General features: G+C 54.3%; 1 protein-coding gene across 1 annotated transcript in view; it reads right to left on the reverse strand.

The window, feature by feature from the left end:
- MXRA7 (matrix remodeling associated 7) overlaps positions 1–21,216 on the reverse strand; it is a 30,705-nt gene extending 9,489 nt beyond the window's left edge. Inside the window, exons 1-2 of the mRNA XM_059906967.1 lie at positions 20,889–21,216; positions 4,596–4,659 (exon numbers count right to left, since the gene is read on the reverse strand). Of these exons, the coding sequence (XP_059762950.1) occupies positions 4,596–4,659; positions 20,889–21,197 (373 nt within the window). The 5' untranslated portion in view covers positions 21,198–21,216. The remainder of the gene's footprint in view (positions 1–4,595; positions 4,660–20,888) is intronic.
- Positions 21,217–22,271: the final 1,055 nt, after the last annotated feature.

The raw sequence follows: 22,271 nt of genomic DNA on the forward strand, positions 1-22,271 counted from the left end.
GCCCAGTAAGAGCCAGTTAGGGTGCTGGGCCTGCCTGCAACTTCAGGCCCCTTTCCCTTCCAAAGAGGCGTTTCCAAAGAACCACCTGGGCCAGAGAGGGTGCCCCCGCTTCAAAGAGGGGCAGATGGGCCCCACGCCCACCCCGGGCCAGCTCACCTAAGCCTCAGAGAGGGCTGGACGCCCACAACATCTGCTCACCCTCTCCTGAGCCTGGCAGGTCCTCCCCCCACACCCCTTCCGCTTAGGAACTCTTTTGGGAACTTGAACCGGGGATGAGGCAGCCGGAGTGAAGCGAGCATCGCCGCCCCACCCCCGCCCATGCTATTCGGTTCCATCCACCAAAGGCCGGGTCCCTTCCAAGACCAGGTTGAGCCGTCCACAGAGCTGCCTGTGGGCCCCTCTCCAGCAAGGGCTCTGGCCAAGCAGCCGCCCGCAAGGCTTTTCTCCCCCTCATCCTGAACCCCCCCTTCCCCGTGACTGCTGTGCTAATTACACAGTCGGAGGGCGCTTAATCTCCGGGAAGCAGAGTGTGCTAAGGCGCTGGGTTCCCTGCCTCTCCTCGGGTCCCAGGTCCGGAAGGCTGCAGGGACCCCCGACCCTCCTGCCAAGGTCCTCGGGTCTCCCGGGCTTCGGGGTGTCCGCCCTGCCGTCCAGGGGCGTCCTGTCGGCAGGCCCCTTCTCTCTATGCCCCTCCCCGCAACCAGTTATTAAAAATCTGAAACAACGCATCCAGCCCACAATGGGACATGGGAATGATGTGGCTTGTTCACACGGTGTTCAAATCGGTCATTAAAACCAGCACTTAGGGAACTGCCTGGCGGTCCAGTGGTTAGGACTCCGTGCTTTCACTGCCGAGGGCGGGGTTCAATCCCTGGTCGGGGAACTAAGATCCTGCAAGCCACGTGGCGTGGTCAAAAACCAAAAAACTGAAAAAACCAAACCAAAAAACTCCAGTACTTATTGCTGAACGGGTGTACTCAGGTTTGCCAGTCCCAGAGCAGACCCCGTAGCTGCTTTGGAACAAATGAAAGGGCAGCTCTAGAAGCCTGAAGAAGGCACACCAGGGGGTGTGGACAGAGGAAAACAGGGATGTGTGACATGGAGGGAAGCCAGGCCAGAGGAGGCAGCATGTACAGGTGAAGGCTGCAAGGGCAGAAGAGGAAAGAGCTCTAGAGCATTCCCCTGGCTGAGTGTCCAGGTGGAGAGAGTTCCCTTAGGAAGCAATGCCCTTATGTGGTCCTTCAGCCCAGCATGTGGAGGGTAGATGGCCTCCGGTCAGCCTTGGGGATAGAGGCTCAGTGCTTGTCTTATCTAATTTCGGTTAATGTATAAAGAATTGAGTATGGGAAACGCAAGACCAGCAAATCACCCTCCCACACGGATGTATTCTTTTTCACTTCTGTTCTATGTCACTCCAGTGTCAGGGATCTCAAACACCCCCACATCCTGCCCTGGGGCCACCCGGAACTCCTCCAGCTGGCAGCTGTCCCGAGTGATCAGACAGGCTGATGTGGGCTCCAGGGAGGAAAAGGCTGCAGCCTCTGAGATTCGAGTTCTCTCTGGGCTAAAAGAAGGTTCTGGATGCAAATTCAGAACCCAGGCATTGTAGCTGAGGTGGTGTTTGCTCTCACCACAGCCTGACTTTACAGGAGAATCTGGCCGCCAGGGCTGAGCCCTTGCCTTAGGAAGCAGTTAGCATGTTTGTACCAGGATTAACTCCCTCTTCATTCATTCAGCAAATACTCAGTGAGCACTTTGCTCGGTGCTGGGGACTTAGCAGCGAAGAGAACATACAGCAAGCAAAGATGAGCAATGAAAATACAGAGTCTGGGACTTCCCTGGCGGCCCAGCGGTCAAGACTTCGCCTTCCATTGCAGGGGGTGCAGGTTTGATCCCTGGTCGGGGAGCTAAGATCCCACATGCCTCGCGGCCAAAAAAAGACTTAAAAAAGGTCCACATTAAAAAATCTTATATAATAAATAAACAAGTAAAATAAAATAAAATACAGAGTTTGCAGTAGGTCCTGAGAGCTCTTCAGAAAAGGACAGCAGGAGGGGAGAGAGAGGCAGGGAGGGGGCTGCTTGGAAGTTTGCGGTGGGGGGGTGGTGGTGTCAGGAAGGGCTTTACAGGTGATGCTGCAGGTCCGGGAAGACAGATCCAGCAAAGCAAGGAAGCCAGTGAGGCGGGGGGGGGGTGGGGTGGGGTGGGGGGGGCCAGGAAGCAAGGGGAAAGGAGGACACGGGGTGAGAAGCCAGGCTGCCAGGGGAGGCCTTGGTTCTTCCTCCTGGTGAGCTGGGGCTGGGGCTCAGCACAGACAGGATGACTCCCCCCGACCCCCCGCCCCGGAGACCCCGCTCCCATCAGCTTCTCTTCCCTCCAGGCTGAGCTCAGCTCAGGCTGATGAGCAAAGGGCCCGCAGCATCAGGAGCTTCTGAAGGCTCAGGGCTCGGACTGCGGTGTCCGGGCATCTGGGAGCTATGCTGAGTAATCTGGGGCCACCGTTTGAGGGGCCTGGGTCTTTGGTTGTCAGGAAAGAACCTGCCATGGGGCAGAATCACACGGAGCTGGTCTCAGAGTGAGCTCGCAACCATGCTGGCTTCTGGACCTCAGAGAGAGGCAACGGACAAAGAAGACGGATTAACTTCGACTTCAAGGTCATTGTGTTGCTATGTTTTAGAAAAATAAAACATAAAAAATGCTGCCAGCTGGGTACTACTCAAGGTTTCAATCTGTGGGGCTGGTCTGATTATGCTGCTTCGAGCCAGAGAGAACAAACCACTTGAAAAGGCTTTCACTTAATCACATATGGTGTGACGAGGGATACACAGCAGCCTCCAATTTTGCTAGATCAGGAGGGTTCAACGTGAGAGCCCCCTGGGAGGGGGGACTTCCTCTTGCAGTCTTCTGAATCCACCCAGCGGCTTAGGGAAGGCACCTTAGCGGACACTGAGCGGCTCACTGCAGAGGGGCTGGGGGCCTCTCACATTTTCTTCTGACAGCTGGGGCACTAAATCTCTCCTGCCTCCGCCTTGTCAGGGCTGGGAGGAGGCGGCTGGGGGATGGGCAAGGTCCAGAAGTAGCAGTGAGATAAGGACGGAGGGCCCGGAGACACTGCATGCGGCTGCGTGTGGGGCTGCACGTCTAGGGGGTCTGACAGTGTTTCAGAAGAGGGGTCTGCTGAGCCTCCCCTTGTCCTGGCGCAGGGGCCTCCAGCAGCCTTGGCGCTTGCCTTGTGCGTCCCCACATCACGAACGGGATCCAGTAACGTGGCAGGGACAGACCCCAGGGCCACGGTTCCTGCAGAGGATCTGGAGAATCAACTGCTAGAGGGAGAGCCCCTGGCAAGGGGCTGATGTCCACCCCACCCAACCCCCGCCCCCCTGCATCCTCCTGCCCCTCCCTCTTCCTCTAAGGCTCTATTGATAGAAACTGAAGGCCCATCCCTGCTGGGCCTCTGGGGAAGCTTCCCCAGCCCCCACCCCCCAGCCCAGCCCTGCCTGCCTGGCCCACACCAGCCCTGGTTACTGCATTCCTGCAACCTTCTCTTTCCAGGGCTCCTGCCAGCTGTTGACTTAAAATCACAGCAACAGACTCCCTTTTCAAAAAACCACAAAATATTTCGAACGTACACAAAAGTACAGCAAGTAATAAGTCCTCCGTGTACTTGCCACGTAGATTTGACAGATGTTGACATTTTGCTATTTTTGCTTCAGCTGCTGCTTTTTTTTTTTTTCTTTAAAGAAATAAAACATGACAGAACCAGCAGAAGCCCCACACCGCGTCTGGTCCTGTCTATCTGGGGCGCTGGTCCCTGTGGGTGGCCAGAGCAAACACACTGCCTTCTACCCGGTCAAGTCCAAATTGCTCAATGCTCCCGGTCACTCCCCTTCTCTTCCCCTAGCTGCCTGGAACCTGATGGCCACGCAGGTCTGGCTAGTCAGCTAGAGCTGCTTGGGAATCAGACGTTTCCTCTCTGGGGGACTTTAACCTGCAGAACGCTGGGAGGTGGCCCTGTAAGTGGCTTTAGTCTCCATAAAATAGGTCCGAGGTATTTGGAGAGAAATGTGAAATGTGCAAATCGGGGACGAGAAAGGAGTTAAGAGGCACTGCAGGAGACAGAAGGTCAGTGATGGGCCACCTGTATTTGGAGACAACTCACATTGTATAAATGGAAAAGCAAAGGCCAAAAGAGCAAAGCACGGACTTCCCTGGTGGTCCAGTGGTTAAGACTCCGCGCTTCCACTGCAGGGGGCGCTGATTCAGGTTCGATCCCTGGTCGGGGAACTAAGATCCCGCATGCCACACAGTGCAGCCAAAAAAAAAACACAAAAGAGCAAAGTAGGTGGTCAGGGAGATGGGTGCCAGGAAGGCAGGGGGTCAGAGAGGAGTGGGCTCCAGCCTCAGTGTCCTCTGGGTTGCACCAGACACGGCTTCTCAGCCCCTCTCCTCCATCCTCTCCCCCTCCATCCACTCCCCGCATCCTGCCACTCAAATCCTCAGCTGGGGAATCCAAAGGGCCATGGCACAGCCTAGCCCCCACAGCCAGACACGATAAGGCTGGCCTCAGCGGGCAGTGATGTGCGGGTCCCACTCACCGTCTTCTTCCTCAGGCCCTGCCAGGGGTGGACCCTCCACGCCATCCAGCTCCTGCTCCTCTTCCTGCAAGACAAGGAGAGGGGTCAGCGCCTGGGCACCTGATTTACTCTTTGATACTGTCATTCAGGGTTTGACCCCTCGGTCAAAGCAACCTGACCCCTGGGTCTGCTCTTAGGATAGATGTGCTTGGGGACCGGCAGCGGGTGACCGCCTCGGGGAGATGGGGCACTGGCGGACAGGACGTCGTGGGGAGAGGAAGGGGCCGCCCAGGGCCGGCCTGACCACTCACAGCGCCCGCGTTGCCCTGAGTGGGGGCCACGGTCAACAGCAGGTGGAAACAGGGACACCAGCGGGAACTCCCTGGTGGTCTGGTGGTTAGGACTCGGCGCTCTCACTGCCGTGGGCTCAGATTCAAGCCCTGGTCAGGGAACTAAGATCCCGCAAGCCATGCGGTGCGGCCAAAACATACAGACAAGCAAAAAAGGAAACAGGGACGTCAGTGCCTGAATTTTTGACCTTTGCACCTCGGTGCCTTTGCCTTTTCCAGGTGGGTGCTGGTCAAGTGGTGGATGCCACTTTGATAAGTGGACTTGGCGACTCCCACTCCTGGCTGTAGTGAGTAGAACAAAAGGCACGAGAGGAAAGCTGGCGGCTTCTCTGGGGTCCAGGCTGGGCTGGGTGTCACAGAGAAGCTGCGATTGTGGTCACAGGCTCCATCTCTGCTTCCTTTAACATTGTTTCCATCCCTGACCATTTCAGGGTCCATTTTCCCAAAATGGGAGCTCCACCTCCCTCAGCCTGGTTCTCTCCCACGCACACGGACAAAATAAACAGAAGGCTGGAAGGAATGTCCCGGGATGGCCTCGGTGGAAGGCAGGAGTGACTTCAACTTGCAGGAATGTTGGAGGATGACAGGGAGGTGCCGGTGCTGTGGCTCTGAGGGACTGAAGGGCCAGGGGACCTGCGGCCCGAGGAAGCCCAGCGGCAGACAAGGCAGAGCCGGCAGGTTCAGGAGAGGGGAGCCCAGACGTGAATGAGCTGCCCCACGGGGGCCGAGGCAGCGCGGGGGACCAATCCAAACCCAGGCCTTCAGGCTCCCGGCCGGGGGGTCCAGCAGTTTGCAGCCTCAGGAAGCCGGGCAGGCAGGCGCCCCAACAAATCAGAGAGAGCTAAGCTGGGAGGCAAAGTTTGCACAAAAGCCCAAGAGCCGGTCATAAGTAGCAAACCCAAAGGGCCTCGAGTCTCTTGTTGTGACTTTCTCTCTCGCTGGACCCCACAAGATGCCGCCGGGACGAGCAGGGCCGGAGGCAGGAGCTGGCTCTTCTCCACTTAGCAGTTTACATCAGGCTCAGCACCATCTGATGTGAGGCACGCTGCCCTGAGTACTGGCCAGCACCTGGGGCTCGGGTGTCCAGACGCCTCCGGGATTTTGCCCAGCAGAGCGTCTTTGTGGCTGCAGGGGAAGGCAGGCCTCTTTGGGGGACCAAGGAGACACCCCTTTGACTCAGCAAACCCAGTTCTAGGGATCTGCTCTGGACTGGAAAACCATCTATCCGGGTTTTTATACGAGGACTCTGGGTGCAGGGGAGAACAAGACAAAACTGGGAACAACTAAATGTTCATCCATGGAGTTAAATATAGTATAGTTAAGTATATTATAGTTAAACAGTTTGGTCGATATGTTCACCAAAATATTAACAGCTTAAATATATTACAGTGCACGCATATACTGTGCAACACTGCCTTAAAAAGGAGGTGACTGGGGACTTCCCTGGCGGTCCGGTGGTTAGGACTCCACGCTTCCACTGCAGGGGGCACGGGTTCAATCCCCGGTCAGGGGACTAAGATCCCACATGCCGCGCGGCACAGCCAGAAAAATAAAAATTAAAAAAATTTTTAAAAAAATTAAAAAGGAGGCGACGAAACGTACAGATGTGAAAAGCGCATCGAGATACATTACCAAAGGGAGAAGCAAGAAGCAGCACAGAGTGAAGAGTGCAACATTCTTGGTGTGCATGTCAAAACAGAAGTGCACATATACGCTCATAAATGCGGAGAAAACGTTTTCTAGAAGGACACGCAAGACACCGGTAACAGCGACCGCCTTTGGGGAGAGGAGCTGGTTAGGGGCGGCCTTTCCTCTCCATCTTACACATTTCAGTATAATTTGGATTTTCTAATAATAGGCATGAATTGCATTTTTAAAATGCTACACAGGGATCTCTGAACAGCGAGCTTTGCGCTACTATATGTATTTTTCTTTAAAAAAAGAAAGAAAAAACACAGAAAGAAAAACGGATTAATCAGGGCTGGAGCCCAGAAATAAGCCCAATACCAAGACTAGAGAGTAGGCCAATTCTCCTACTATGTTAGAGGGACACAAAGGCTAAAGGAAAAACAACAAGAAAGCAAGCACAGCCCTTTCGTGGAGGAACTCACAGTCCGGTAGGAAAGACATATACCCAGATAATTGCCACCCAGGATGGTAAATTCAAGAACCAAGGCAGGGGCTTCCCTGGTGGCGCAGTGGTTGAGAATCTGCCTGCCAATGCAGGGGACACGGGTTCAAGCACTGGTCTGGGAAGATCCCACATGCCACGGAGCAACTAGGCCCGTGAGCCACAATTACTGAGCCTGCGCGTCTGGAGCCTGTGCTCTGCAACGAGAGGCCGCAACAGTGAGAGGCCCGTGCACCGCGATGAAGAGTGGCCCCCACTTGCCGCAACTAGAGAAAGCCCTCGCACGGAAACGAAGACCCAACACAGCCAAAAATAAAATAAATTAATTAATTAAATTAAAAAAAAAAAAAAAAAAAAGAACCAAGGCAGACCTCTTTATCCCAAAGGGACACGGCATCAGTTGACCTGCCAACACCCCCCTGGGGAGAGGCTGGTCTACATTTGGATTCTGCACTTGACTTTGGAAGTGTGGTACTTTTTAAACTGGTTATGACCCATCGGTGGGTCACGAAAGCAATTTAGAGGTTGCTACTAGTATTTAAAAATTGTGCAGCCAACGTCTTAGTGTGATTTTTTTTTTTTTTTTAATAAATTTATTTATTTATTTATTTTTGGGTGTGTTGGGTCTTCGTTTCTGTGCGAGGGCCCTCCCCAGCTGCAGCAAGCGGGGGCCACTCTTCATCGCGGTGCGCGGGCCTCTCACTGTCGTGGCCTCTCCTGTTGCGGAGCACAGGCTCCAGACGCGCAGGCTCAGTAGTCGTGGCTCATGGGCCTAGTTGCTCCGCGGCATGTGGGATCTTCCCAGACCAGGGCTCAAACCCGTGTCCCCTGCATTGGCAGGCAGATTCCCAACCACTGTGCCACCAGGGAAGCCCTTAGTGTGATTTTAAGATCTAATAACTTCAGAAGCACAAATGCTCCCAACATACCAAAAAATGACATTTGAAAGGTTAGTTATCTACCTTTTAAACATGTTGACATTTCTTACCCAGATCCATATAACACCCCCGTCTAGTGGCTCTAGCTGATTTTCATACTTTGGAAAACGACTCACGGGCGGATGGTCAGTGGCTAAAGGGACTGCCTTTGTGAGTCCAGCCTCGTGGTCGGATGAGCACTGGAGGCACACGTGACAGTCTGGACGTGACCGCAAGGGAGGTCGACCAGGTATCTGAGGCGCCCACAGGAGAGGACTCCTCTACCTGCTCGTCCGTCCAGACTCCGGCACTCACAAAGACTTAAAATGAAAAACACAGCATTCAAATGTCAGGAAACTAAGTATAAAAGGAATTTAAATAAGTAAATACTCAACTGATGTATTTTGTAGGTTTGTAGCATTTACACTTCTTCAGTTATTAAGACTTAAAACTACACTAAGACTTTGGGGGCGACCCTGTATCCCAACATGAAATTAAAGATAAATAGTGGTGTGTGTGTGGTTGATGTAGATACCGTTTTATAAAACTTCTGTGACTTTACAGACAGGGATGCCATTCAAATAGATTTCTTATTTGAGACTTCATGAAGTTTGGAAAACATTGCTGAATCGGCCATTTACTGTTTTCTGTCTGCACAGAAACCCCCTTCTTTCAGAAGATGCCCTTTGAAGCCTGTGGTCCTGGTGGGAACTGCCAGTCGGGCAGTCAGACCCCACCCCCCACACACACCACGATGGGCAGGGCAGGCGGATGTGACCCAGGGCCCAACTTCTGCTTGGGCACAAGGGACCTCTGGTCCCAGAACTGGGAGCTCGGGAGCTGCCCAGGGTCACCGGGGTGGGGAGTCCCTGGCTTTCCACCCCTGCCTCCCCTGTATGTGAGCAACTCAAATCCTGGTTCTGCGGAAGCTCACCTGAGCCCAGTTTCTGTCACCGACAGCCAGAGTCCTGACCACGGCCACTGTCTACCCACATCCCACTCCGCAAGCCCAGAACATCTCACGTTCTGCCAGGAGGCTCTTGCCTCTGTCAAATACCAGCTGCACAGCAGTGGGGGTGGGGAGGCGGGGCTGCTCCAGGGTGGTGCCCAAGGCCTCACATTTATCTGGGTTACTTACTGGTTTTCTAGACAACATCATAATAATGGAAAGCCTTCCATTATTTAAAAAAAAAAAAAAAGTAAAAAAATCGCTCTTTATTGCATTTTGCCCTTATTTTATAAAAAGTGTGTAAGAGCGACTGAGACAAGGATGGAAACCCTTCTGGAGGCTGGGACTCTTTAGCCTCAGTCCAGGGACTCTTTAGCCTCAGTCCAGTGCTCTCTGCTTCAAGATGGTGAGCTGCGTGCACGACAGCAAAGGAAAAGAATGAAGGGAGACCGTGTGCAAAATGCTGGAACCGCTCTGTCGAAGCCTTTGTCTGGAAGAGCAGTCCGTAAGGACTTTACTGGGAACTCCCTGGCGGTCCAGTGGTTAGGACTTGGCGCTCTCACTGCTGGGGCCCAGGTTCCATCCCTGGTTGGGGAACTAAGATCCCGCAAGCTGCACAGTGCGGCCAAAAGATAAAGGATTTTACCTGCGTACCTGCTCGCAACACATCCCATCTTTAAGTTCTGCTTTGGCAGGTACATACCTTATGCATTCAGGCAACACGATGGTGGGGGGCCCTAAGGAGGGGAGCTCAGCTGAGCCTGAGGGGTGCAGGGGAGGCCTTGGAAGGGACGAGAATCCTGAGCTGGGTCTGAGAAGAGCTGGCCAGGCATGCAGGGCCCGGACTAGAGAACTTACACAGGACGAGGCACTGAGGAGCGACCGGAAGCTTCAAAGTGGGGAGAAACAGGACGAGAGCTGCATTTGGGAGAGTATGTGGGGATGCACTGGCAAGACAGGAGGCAGGAAGGTTCAAAGCACAGGTGAGGGGGGTGTTCAAAGCGCAGCTGAGAGATGTAAGGGCCTGAACCCCCGAGAGGCTAAAGGAATTGGGCCCTCAGCTCTGTCTTTGCTGAATGAGTCTCAAAGGCCCAAGGCGACCCCTCAGGGCTCTCAGGGTCTGAGTCCCACTCTGGGGCTTGCTCTCCTGTGGCCAGTGGGGCAGCCGTGCCCCACAGCTCGGCCAGGACCAGGCCTGGAGGCAGGATGCACCCAGCAGCTGCTCAGAGCGCTGGCTGCAGATCTCACAAGAGGCCGTCACCACTGTTGATTTCTGGTCCATGCCCTTGGTCCTGAGAACGTTGCACGGTACCCATGCCTTAAGGGCTGCATTGTGTCCTTCCCCAAATTCATATGTTGAGGTCCGAACCCTCAGTACCCCCAGACTATGACTGTGTCTGGAGAGAGGGTCTACAAAGAGGTAAGTTCAGTGAGGTTATTAGGGTGGGTCCTAATCCAATCTGACTGGTGTCCTTATAAGAGGAAATGTGGACACACGGAGAGAGAGCAGGGAAGCTTGCACACAGAGGAAAAACCACGTGAGGACCCAGCAAGAAGGCAGCATGTGCAACCAAGGAGAGAGGCCTCAGGAGAGACCAGACCCCCGACACCTTGACCTCACAGTTCTGGAGAAGATACATTTCTGTTGTTTAAGCCACCCAGTCTGTGGTACTTTGTTATGGCAGCCCTAGCAGACGAATACCCCAAGTGCTAATGAAAGTAAATCAATTTAATGAAAACTGTGAATTGGTGACACCCTCTGAGACTGACAGCTGGTGTCATCCTGGCTGGTCCCCAGAGCAGGCCCGGGATGGAGACCCCACCCCGGTCAGCTCAGTGACCAGCGTCTCAGCAGGTTAGAGACTAGTTCTAACTTCACATGTTCTGGGCTACTTTTCTAATTCAGCTTTTCCACCAATGGAGGCAGGTGGAGGGAGGGCCTCCTGACAGCCTCTCCAAGGCCAGGAGCCCAAGACCGGAGTCCCCCAGAGGCCAAGAGGGGATGGGTGGCGGAGGGGATGGGAGGGGGCTGGTAGGGCGCACAGGGGCTTGGAAGGAGGCCTCTCAGAGGCCCCAGGGGCCACATGCATAGCTGACAGGCAGCGCATCGCCACTTATGGCTGCCCTGGCTGATCCAGGCCCGATACACAGGCTGAAGTAGAGCAGAGATGGGGGGAGATAGAGGCAGAGAGACAGCTCTCTGTCTGTCTGTCTAAGGAGATGGGCCTGCCCTGGAGTCCTGCAAATAGGGTCTGCTGGACCCTGTGACCAGCCACCTGAGCTGCCTTCTGCTGTAGCTGCACCAACTCCCCTGCCCCCCAGTTAGTCCGGACTGGTTTTAGACAGGGAGGATCACGGCTCCACCAGGCAGGCAGAGGGGGGAGGCCGGCCTGTCCCTCCCTCCCCCCGTAGGAGGCAACGACAGAGAGAACAGGAAGCTCTCCGGGGGCCGCAGCATTCCCCGTGCGCCGCCCCGCAGCCTGGGTCGGGCCAACTGACCCCTCCTTCTCCGGAGAGGGTTTCCTGGCGCAAGGGCTGCCTCCAGGCTCCCACTCAGGCGGGAGCGGGCGGGACATGGCTGGCACTCCTTCCAGAAGGATTCCATCAGGCAGTCAGGCCGTTCATCCTCCGCATTCAGAGGGGAACGTCGGCTGTGGGGCGAGCAGAGCCGGCGCCAGTCCCCAGGGCGCCGGCTCTGGGTGGGGAGGACGGGCCAGCGGAGGTCACGACCAGGCCGCTCTCTCCGCCCGCACCATCAAAACAACTCAGCCACCCTCGCTCCAGGCTGAGGCCGCTCAGGCCAGCTCTCTAAACCCACACGTGCAGCTGGACAAGGCACGTCCCCTGTGACAAGAAACTGAAGTCTTCTTTTCCCAAACTGGCCCCCTCAACGTGTCCATTTTATCCCTGCAGTCACAGCGTCTTGACACTCTATCACGGCGTGGGAATGTTGATTTTTTTTTTTCTTTTGTCCATGCCACACGGCATGCGGGATCTAAGGTCCCTGACCAAGGACTGAACCCGAGCTCGCTGCAGTGGAAGTGTGGCGTCCTAACCACTGGACCACCAGGGAATTTCCTGCTGTTTCCTTTCTATTCCGACTGCTGGACTCTGCCCGCCTTTGAGAGCCGCCTGGGATCCGCCCCCTCGTTCTCCCCACTCCTGTCTCAATCACTCAGTGCCCTCACAGGCACGGTGTCCTCGACTCCACTCTCCGCCAATCATCTGCTCTGAGGACAGCTTAAAACGCTGACTTCATGACGCTCTTCCTGCCAAAGCCCCATAATGACGGTTGCCACGTTCAATCCAAACAACCCCTGGCTTTCGAAGCTCTCCTGCTTCCAGACTCAGGGAGGTCAGTCTCTAAGGGCTTACTGGCAAGCGCCGTCCTCTCCCACCCACCACGCGTGCCATGGGGTGCGGGGGCGGGCTGGAACGTAGGGTCATCCTTGGGACCACAGCCTCGGGCACAGGATCTGTCCTTGGCTGTTCACCCCTGAGCCCCTCTCCTTCCTCTGTCTGGATGGGGTCCTCTGAGATCACAGGATCTGACCTGGACAGTCTTGAGCTCATGTTATTATTCTACCCGCGGTCGGCAGAGCCCTGGAGCCGAGTGGAGGGGCTGCGGGGACCACTGCGAGGAGGAGGGGGAGGGGCGGAGGGGCGGAGACCCTCACCCAGAGCAGTTCCGCTTTTCCCCTGTGCACTGGGCTTCCTCCCCTATAAGATTAAAGAGGGAAAAAGGTATCCGGGGCATTAAAAAATGTTAGAAAGCCACTGATCTAACATGGCTTCTACCCAGTACAAAACTCCAGTTGATAAAACCTTTGATGAACTGCTAGTTATCCAGTCTGTTTGCACACGTCTCGCATTGGAGAGATCACTACCTTACAGAGCCGTCTGCCTCTCCGGGGCTTAATACACAGTTCCAGGGATGCACTTGCAGCAAGGCCCTGGGCTAGAGGCCTGGGCGTGAACAGAAATAAGACTCCTGCTGCCCAGGGCAGTCCTACGAGGAGGCAGCACCTGCCTTTCGGCAGGAACCAACAGAGTTTTCTTTCCTTTTTGCTGTCATTGCAGCTTATTCATTCAGCAAGCTCTTTTTGGGTGCCGCTTGTCCGCTGGGCCTGTTGTAGGAGCTGGGGACGTGGCCATGAACGTGGCACGCAAGGACCCTGTTCTCATGTGCTGACATTCCACTGCGGCAGACAATGCAGGCTAAAATAAAAGATGATCTCAGCCCGTACTGAGTGCTGAGAAGGAAGCCAGCCGGATGGGACGATGTACTGGGGGGAATTTATATCCGCCAAGGTGGCCAAGGACACAGAGACTTGAAAGGGGAGGAGGAGCAATCTGTGAAGATCTAGGCTGGGGAAGAGTCTGCCAGGCAAGGGAGGGGCAGCGCCAGGCCTGGCGTGGGGGGCGGGGGCACTGAGCGGAGGGGGCGGGGCAGCTGGGAGAAGAGGCAGAGGGGCAGGCCCAGGGTCCTGCTGGGCCTCAGGGGCCCTGGTAAGAGCCCGGAGTTTATTCTGTGAGCGATGGAAGGCACTGGGGGCTGTAAGCAGGAGAACAGGAGATGAGGCTTCTATGTTAACAGAGAGCACGCTGGTTGCGGGGTGGGGCTTGGGTGGGGTACGCACTGGAGGCAGGGAGACCGCTTGGGAGGTTACTGAACAGCCGGCTGAGCCCTGGGCTGGAGCGGTGGCCAGAAAGATGGGCAGACGTGGCAGCAGGCAGGAGGCCTTCTGGAGACACGGGTGACAGGACGGGCTGATGGAGTGACGGCGGGTGGGCGGGAGAGGGAAAAGAAAAAGCCAGGAAGACACGTGGGCTCTTGGTCTGAGCAGCTGCGGGAGTGGTGCTAGAACTCTCCATGGGATGAAGATCACTGGGCCTGGGGCAGAGGTGCAGGGCATGCCAGAGGGACAGAAACGAGGCACCCTTATCAGACATGACTGTCTGCGGTGCTCATTAGACAACGGAGGGGAGGTGTCCGGGAGGCAGCTGGGACGGTGCTGGGCTGGGTATATACATTTGGGCACCATCAGCCATAGACCAGGAGGCCGATCATGGCCAGTGTATTCCGGGAGATGGCGGTGGTGGTCCAGGCCCTGATGTAAGTGCTCCACTTGACATCATGGGCAGGAGCTTTTCTAGCAAAGAGCAAAGGAGAGTATCTGCTAAGCCGCTGACTCAAGGGGCAGGGTTGTGGGGAGAGGGAGAAAGAGAGAGAGATTTAGGAGCTGCACACTGCCCCAGGGCATGAGGAGCCAGTCTGTAGGGCAGTGTATCCAAACATCCAGACCAAAGGGACCATCCCAGACTCTGACCTCAGATCCCAACCAGGGCACATTCACAAGCCCCAAACTCACTCTGTCTGGCTCAGGCATCAGCCTGCCAGATTCAATCCTATCAGATTAACAGTTTTTGGCACTGTTCCTATAAATCGGATTTAGGACATCAAAAGCTTCATTAAAAAAAATACCCTGAAGCAGCAATCAGGCATCTACCAGACCCTCAATCAGTGAGTATTAGGTTGAATTCTAGTCTCTACATTTCGGGATTAATAGAGAAGGTCAAGGACAGGGAAGAAAACTAAAGGACTGACCAAATCAGATCTGAGAGAGTCAGAAGAAGTGAAATCATTGTGTTGGGGAAAGCCAAGCTGAAGAATTTTGACCATGACTAACTCCAAGGGCAACAACAGAATGTAAGTGGCCAGCATTTAAGATCTCTTGAGGAGGCCTCCACCCAAGGAAGGGAAACCAGTTTTAGATCATGAGGAATAAAGACAAAGAATGGTCTGACCCTGGAGTAGGTTTACTGATCTTCATAGGAGGCCACTGGGCCAGAGGTATTTTCTTGTCTTGAGGTTGATCTCGGACTCTGAGCCTTCAGCAAGGAAGAATTTGGCTGGGAGAAAGAGTATTAAAACCAAGGTCACAGAATTAGGCCCTTGCTGAGACCAAGCCCAGGGTTGTCTCAACCAGACTGTCCAGAGGGTTAGCAATGTCTGCAAGGATTTCTACCTGGAAAATATTAAACACGAGCACGGACTTTCCTGGCAGCACAGTGGTTAAGAATCCGCCTGCCAGTGCAGGGGACACAGGTTCTATCCCTGGTCCGGGAAGATCCTACATGCCGCGGAGCAACTAAGCCCATGTGCCACAACTACCGAGCCTGCACTCTAGGGCCCACGAGCCACAACTACTGAGCCCGCGTGCCACAACTACTGAAGCCCACAAGCCTAGAGCCCGTGCTCCGCAACGAGAGAAGCCACCGCAATGATAAGCCCGTGCACCGCAATGAAGAGTAGCCCCTGCTCGCCAGAACTAGAGAAAGCCTGTGCGCAGCAATGAAGACCCAACGCAGCCAAAACAAACACACAAAGAAAAAAACCAAAAAAAACACGAGCATGCGCGCACACACACTCTACCCAGGCCATGCAACAAGAGCTGATGACTAGAAAGCAAACAACCCCAGATTGTCACAGAGGGTATCAGACATCATTTTAGTTCAACCCCCTCATTTTGTAGATGGGAAGTCTACAAGGTTAAGTGACTTCCCCAAGTCCTAAGGCTATTCAGAGGCAAAAATATTAGATAAGCAAGTTCCATGAATTCTTGCACTGGGCTTCCTTCAGGCTATTTAATCTCATTAGCTATTCTTTAGCCACCTTGGCCAGGAGAAAGTGATGCGCCCACCTCCCTGGCAAGAGAGAAGGAATGATTGCTCTTAGCATCCCAGGCTTCCTGTTTTGGTTCTGATCAGGCAGCAGGCAATCAGAATGGCAGCCAACAGCTCTGTCTGTGCATCAGGGCCTGATAGGAGGAGGTTTCTGGACCCCTCTTCCATTTATCTGTCCTTAACCGAGTGCGGTCAGACTCAGGTTGTTCCAGAAATGCTCTGGCTACCAGGGACTTGGCATTTCTCAAAAAGAACGTCCACCAAGGGTCTAAGTTGGTCTCAGCCCTCCCACGCTGTGGTTTGGCCCGATGGTCTGGGAAGGAAAAGACTACAAAAAAGAAACTGTCTAAAAGTGAACACGCTCAATGTTTTATTTCTAACTCTCTGAAGGCAGACAGCTTTCTTCTTAAGGTATGTTCTTTAGGAGTTTACGTCTTCCCACTAAGTAGAAAAATTCTGACAGCTACGTTTTCTATGTGCAAACAAGACTCTGTCTCTGAAAGAATGAACAAAATTTAGCTATTAGGAAAGCCCCAACTTCTTTCTCATATGAAAAAAACTTATGAGCTTAAAGAACTTCACAAAACATACCCTCTTGCAGTTCTAAACGTTGAACTCTGCTTACAGCCCTCTGCGTCATCTTGTTTAGTTGATGTACATCATTGTGATGATTGTGAAGACATTATTCCTGTTTTGTGTTCAGCTTTTTTCCTTACTTATTTCTACCAATTTGCTTACTAATCAAATGTCCTAATTTATGGACATTTGGATTATTTCTGTTTCCCACCCCCCCCCCCCAGAAAATCACTAGATCTGATACAGACTGCTTGTATCCCCCAGAATTCATATGCTGAACCCCCAATGTGATGGTACTTGGAGGTGGGACCTAGGGGAGGCAATTAGGTTTAATGAGGTCATGACAGTGGGGGCCCCCGTGATGAGGTTAGGGCCCTTATAAGAAGAGCAAGACACCAGAGTGTCCTCTGTGCTGTGTGAGGACACAGCAAAAAGGCAGCTGTCAGCTGCCTGGGAAGTGGGTTCTCACCAGGAACCGAATCTGCCAGTACCTTGATCTTGGACTCTCAGCCTCCAGAATTGGGAGAAATAAATGTCTGTTGTTTCAACCAGTCAATCTACGGTACTTTGTTATAGCAGCCCGAGCGGACTAAAAGTGGTGTGAACAACTGTCAGATATCTGTTAGCCTCCGCTAAACTGGCTTCTGTTAAGAGAACAGAGAAGTGGAGTCATGCTGACATCACGAAGGTCAGGACACGAAAAAGAAAAAATGAAAATAAAATACAATAAAGAAAAAAAAATAAATGAAGCTCAGGACAGACGATGGGGGATGGGATTTACCTGCTTCTTGATCATTCTGGGAGGGCTAGGGGCTCTGCAGCTCCCGGGGGGCAGGCCTGCGGTGACAAGGCTGGTGACAAGATGGACCTAACAGCAAGATAACTTCAGATAAGGTGAACCAGGGCCCAGCTGCAGACAGACAGAGGAGGCTGTGCAGCTCAATTAGACCAGCACCCCTAGAGTGCCCGAAAAACCAAGCCGCTTCCTGAGAAACTCCCCACTGGGTTCCTTTTTCCTGACATTGTATGTTGGAAAATTCCAAACCTACAGAGAAGTTGACAGAATAATACAATGAACACTCATACGCCTTTTCACCTAGATTCACCAATCCTTACCGTTTTTCCACCCATCGTTGTACTCGCTCTCCATACACACCCATGATTTGTGTACGTGTGTGTGGGACTATTTGAATCATGACAGGTTTATCCCTAAATGTTTCAGCATGCATCTTCCTAAGAACAAGGACATCTTCCTCCATGATGGAAATGCAGGCATCACACTCAAGTAAGTGAGCATTGATACAACAAAATGATCTGATAAACCATTCAATTGACACATGATCCAGTTATCTCCAAAATATTTTTTTTCGTTTTTTAAAGTCTTATTAAGCTTGTTACAATATTGCTCCTGTTTTATGTTTTGGTTTTTTGGCCGCCAGGCATGTGGGATCTCAGCTCCCCGACCAGGGATGGAACCTGCACCCCCTGCACTGGAAGGCGAAGTCTTAACCACTGGACCACCTGGGAAGTCCCCCAAATATTCTTTATAGCTCCCCACACCCCCGCTCCACCCCCCCCCACCCCAAATCCAGAATCCAATCAAGGATCAGGCATTTCATTTGTCTTTCCTGTCTCTTTAGTCTCCTTCAATCTCGAACAGTCTCCCTGCCTGTGACATTGGCCAGCTGCCTTATAGGAAGTCCCTACTCCGTTTCTGAGTAGACTGAGGGCCCGAGCACCAGGATGTCTGAGTCCTGGCACAGACAGAGCGATCTGACTGTAGTACTACTGAATGACACTTGACCCTTTGCCCGTGACCACTGTTTGGTATCCTACAACACAGCCTTGCTAGAATCCACATCTCCATTAGGTCAGAGGCCTGCAAATCCTAAAATCCTAACCTATACCTCAGCACCCAAAAAGCACTGTTTCCTGGGCTTAAAGGGGACCAGCTCCTGTTCTTGACGTTGTTCTCCATAATTCTTCGTGAGGGTGGGGCATGCCCACCCCCTCCCCTGCCCGCTCCCACACTAATCCCTCAGAGAGAAATGACAAGAGGTTTCATAATACAACCCTGCCCTGGCTGCTCTGCCCGCATTTCTTCAGTCCCACTTCAGCCTCCCAGCCCGTGGAGGGCCTTCACGCGACTCGGTTCTCCTGCGCCGAGGGGACGCTTCCCCATGACCCACAGCCGCAGCGGAAGACTGCCTCCCTGGGCTCTGGATCCTTCTCAATAATCAGCTTTGTGAGCGTGGGCAGCAGCTGCCTCAGGCCTCGCCAGGAAGGAAGGCGATTGGATTAGAATGGAAAATGCAGGGGGGAGGGGAGAGGTGAGTTAAGTGCCCCTCTCCCGGGGCTGGGGCTGTGCCTTTCCGCTCTCCCTCCTCCCCCCACTCCCACTGCTGACTTAGTGAGAGGCTGGCTGACGGCGTCCCTGCTGCTTCCCCAAACCCAGACTTGAGTTATTTTTCCCCAGTGGGCCTTCCGGTCTGCTCTCTAGGATTGGGCAGTGTGATCATCAGAAGAAAGCAGTGGGACCTGCTCTCGAAAATGCCCAAGTCCATTTCCAGACAATTTCTAGCAGCTCCTTTAAGGGTAATCCCACCACCGGGAAGGCGGGGGAGTGGGTAACAGTGGATATTTGTGTCCCCCAGCACCTGGCCCAGGGCCTTGTGCACAGCTGGAGTCGACGGGGGCTTGCTAGCTCAGAGAGGGCTGGAGACCTGAACCCAAAATGGAAGGGTGAGACCTCCAAAGGAGGAAATGGGCTTAAACTTAATTCTCCCGTTGGGTGGATCATGTCAGGACAGGCTGTGGAGAGGAAGGAGGGACGCACAAGCCTCAACTGTCACAGTCATCTGCTCTGGCAGCACACCGGCTCCGAGGCTGTGTCCACCACACGACCCTCCGTAACATGTCTAGCCCTTCGAAGCCCCCACTCGCCCTCACCGGACCTGCTTTCTCCCAGCCAGAGGCAAACCAGGGCTGCTTTTTAAAGGACCACTAAACCCGCTACATATCATATTGCCAAGAGCCTTAGAGGCCTTGTAGAAAGTTCTTTCAGAAGTGCTGTAACCCAGAGGATCGAGATGACTGAGCACCACTAAAGGACATTTTATTTATTTATGTATTTATTTATTCATTTATTTTTGGCTGCGACATGCGGCATGCGGGATTTTAGTTCCCCGACCAGGGATCGAACCTGGGCCCCTGCAGTGGAAGCGTGGAGTCTTAACCACTGGACCGCCAGGGAATTCCCTAAAGAACATTTTAAATTTCAGTCCAGAAGCTGCCTCTGGGTGAAAAGGGGCCACTGTGTTAACTCTAGGAGCAGGGCTGACTGAGAGCAAGTGGCAGCCTGGGAATAGCCCTTATACCACCCCTGTTCCCAAGAGAATCCTAAATATGGGAGCAAACCTAACACATCAGCACACGTCCAAACCCCACCTGCCATCACCACAGGTGAGGTCAGCAAGAACCGCAGGGCCTCGGTGCTCCCTGGGATGAATACAGCAGCTCTCAGGCTGGTTAGAATACACTCTGACACAATTAGTCACCCTCTTGTCAAGCAAAGCGCCTGCTCACAGGGGGTCTGGAACAATTACTCAGCAAAGAGAAATGCCTCCGCCCGGCCTCGCTGCTTCCTCCTCCCCGCAAGGGTTCTCTCCAGTATAAACCATTGTGTCCAGCAAAATTCAGAGTGGGCGCTGCAGACATCCTCACAACGCACCAAAGCAGCTTGCTCACGGTTTTGACCGTCCTGGCCATCCTCCCTTCCAAGAAAGGGAGCTCAGGAGTCAGAACAAGGCGTTCTGATCAGGGTCTGGACCCTTGCTCGCGGCCTGGAAGGGCCAAGGGGGCTGAAGTCCTGGGAAGACGCGTGGCTTCACGCCTGGCAACTAGGCTTCCAATCTAAAGAGATACGTCGGAAAAAGTGTATCGGGCTGGGCAGAGGAGTGCCCACAAGCCATCAGACGCCCCTCTGGATATCCTGACGCAAGACGACGGCCGCGGGGTCAGGACAGAGCTGCCGGACTGCAGAAGCAGGAGGGCGGCTTTGGGGGGCTCAGCTGTGCCGCAGGAGGGCCTTATCCTGCTTCCGCACTGCACGCTGGCCCGACTGATCTGCAGCCCCTTGGGGGGTGTGCAAAGCACCGTGCAGTTTGGAAACGGCAATAAAAAGGACTGCAATTGTCCGGTGCCTTTCTTTCAGTCCCACCCAATGGGTTTCACACATAAATGACTCAGGAATCTGGATTTCAAATTAGCCTAAAAAGAAAAGGCAGCTTTCCTTTTTTCTTTCTTTTCTTTAAGTATTGTATTTTCCACTATCAAGACAACTGTCATTGCAGCCCTTGAAACAAGCCACATGCACGTGGATTTGGGAACCCGTGGGCTGGTGGGTGAGGGGTGGGGAGTGGGGTATGACCCGTGCCGGGGGAGGAGAGGCCAAGAAGAGGAAAGCCAGCCAGGCGACAAAACACAACTCCGACAGGCTCGGCGACACTTCGGGGGAGGGCGGTGAGTCTGCACGCCGGGACCTTCCCTTCCTGCCGTCCGCGGGCTCCTGCCCTCCATGAGGCAGCCCGGCCCAAGACTGGTGGCCCGGTTCTCGACTCTGCCGGGGGGCGCCAGGGGGCGCCGAGCCGCGGAGGATACCTGGCCCCAGAGTGGGAAGGGGCGCCCGGGAGGGCGGGTCCGTACCTGCCTCTCCTCGGCGGCCTGCTCCTCCGCCTCCGCCGGCGCCGCCGCGGACTCTTCCGGCGGCGCGGATTCGTCCGGCGGCGTGGGCTCCCCCGGCCCCTCGGGCGCGGCCGCCGGCTCCGCCGCGCAGGGGCCGAGCGGCGCGGGCGTCCCGCTTGCCTCGGCCGGGGTCGTGGACTCCGGGGGCGCGGGCTCCGGGGTGTCGGGGCTCGCGGCCGCCCCGCGCCTCACCAGCAGCCAGGCAAGCAGCAGCGCCAGCGCGGTGGCCAGCGCGGGCAGCGCGGCCAGCAACTCGGCCGGCGCCTCCATCGCGCCGCGGCCGCCCGAGTGCCCGCCCGCTGGGACCCCGAGGGAGCGTGCCGCGCCGCGCCCCGCCCCGGGGCGGAGCCCCCGCCGCGCCCCGCCCCGTGCCCGCCCCCGACCTCCCAGGACCCGGGGTGGGGGTGGGGGTGACTCAAGACGCTGGGGACCAGAGCCCTGGCCCCTTGGGAAGTGCTCCTGAGGCCCGAGAAGGGCCAAGCTCTCCCTGCCCGGGCAGGCCCGACGCTTTGGGCTTAGGCTCCTTTTGAAAAGCAGTTTGAAATACCCAGAACTCCGGGGCCCTTTCGGCATCATTTTAGACCCGCGCAGGTCATCTTAGAGCACTTTGGAATTGCTAGTTGGGGAATGCTAAGGGCCAAGTAAAGACAGGAGGGTTCACTAGACGGTAGCTCTGGACTGCCTGTAAGACAGTGAAAACACCAACTCTGCTTACTTTCAGCCACTTTATAGACACGTCACCAGCTGCTTTTATTCCTTGGGGTTGCTTTGATACATTTTCACAAAGAGGACGTTTCCAGGTGCTGGCCGGTGCAGGCCCCTTCCCGGTCTGGACCCAGCAGCCTTCCACACAAGCCTCAGGGTATGGAGGCTGCCCCCAAAGACGGGCTTCAGGAATTCAGCACCAGGTGCTGTGGGTCAACTCTATTTCCCCTACTGTCTTTCTTCTTCGCGTAATTCTGGAACGTAGGAGGGTGGAATGAGGGAAAAGAAGCCTACTGTTTTTGTTTCTCCAGACCCTTCCAGGGCTCTGTCACTGAACAGTGTATGTTGGAGACAAATGCATTGTAACCGAAAACTTTATTTCCTACCTCTCCCAAACCCTGCTCTAGTTATTTTTAAAAAACAAGGAGTGGACAAAGTTTGTAAGGTATCATGCCAAACACAGGCCTAATATTGAAAAACCAGGGTTCCGGTTTTTGTTTAGGATGCATTTAATATTTTAGAAAACGTACAGTGATATTTGATGTAAGCCAAGATGCTGGAAGGAGTGTTTTTTTTTTTTTTTTTTTTTTTAAAGAATTGCTTATTTCTTCTTTTTTCTTTGCCTGCGCCACACAGGGT

The sequence above is a fragment of the Balaenoptera ricei genome, chromosome 20 (assembly GCF_028023285.1).
Source record: "Balaenoptera ricei isolate mBalRic1 chromosome 20, mBalRic1.hap2, whole genome shotgun sequence".
Lineage (NCBI taxonomy): Eukaryota > Metazoa > Chordata > Mammalia > Artiodactyla > Balaenopteridae > Balaenoptera > Balaenoptera ricei.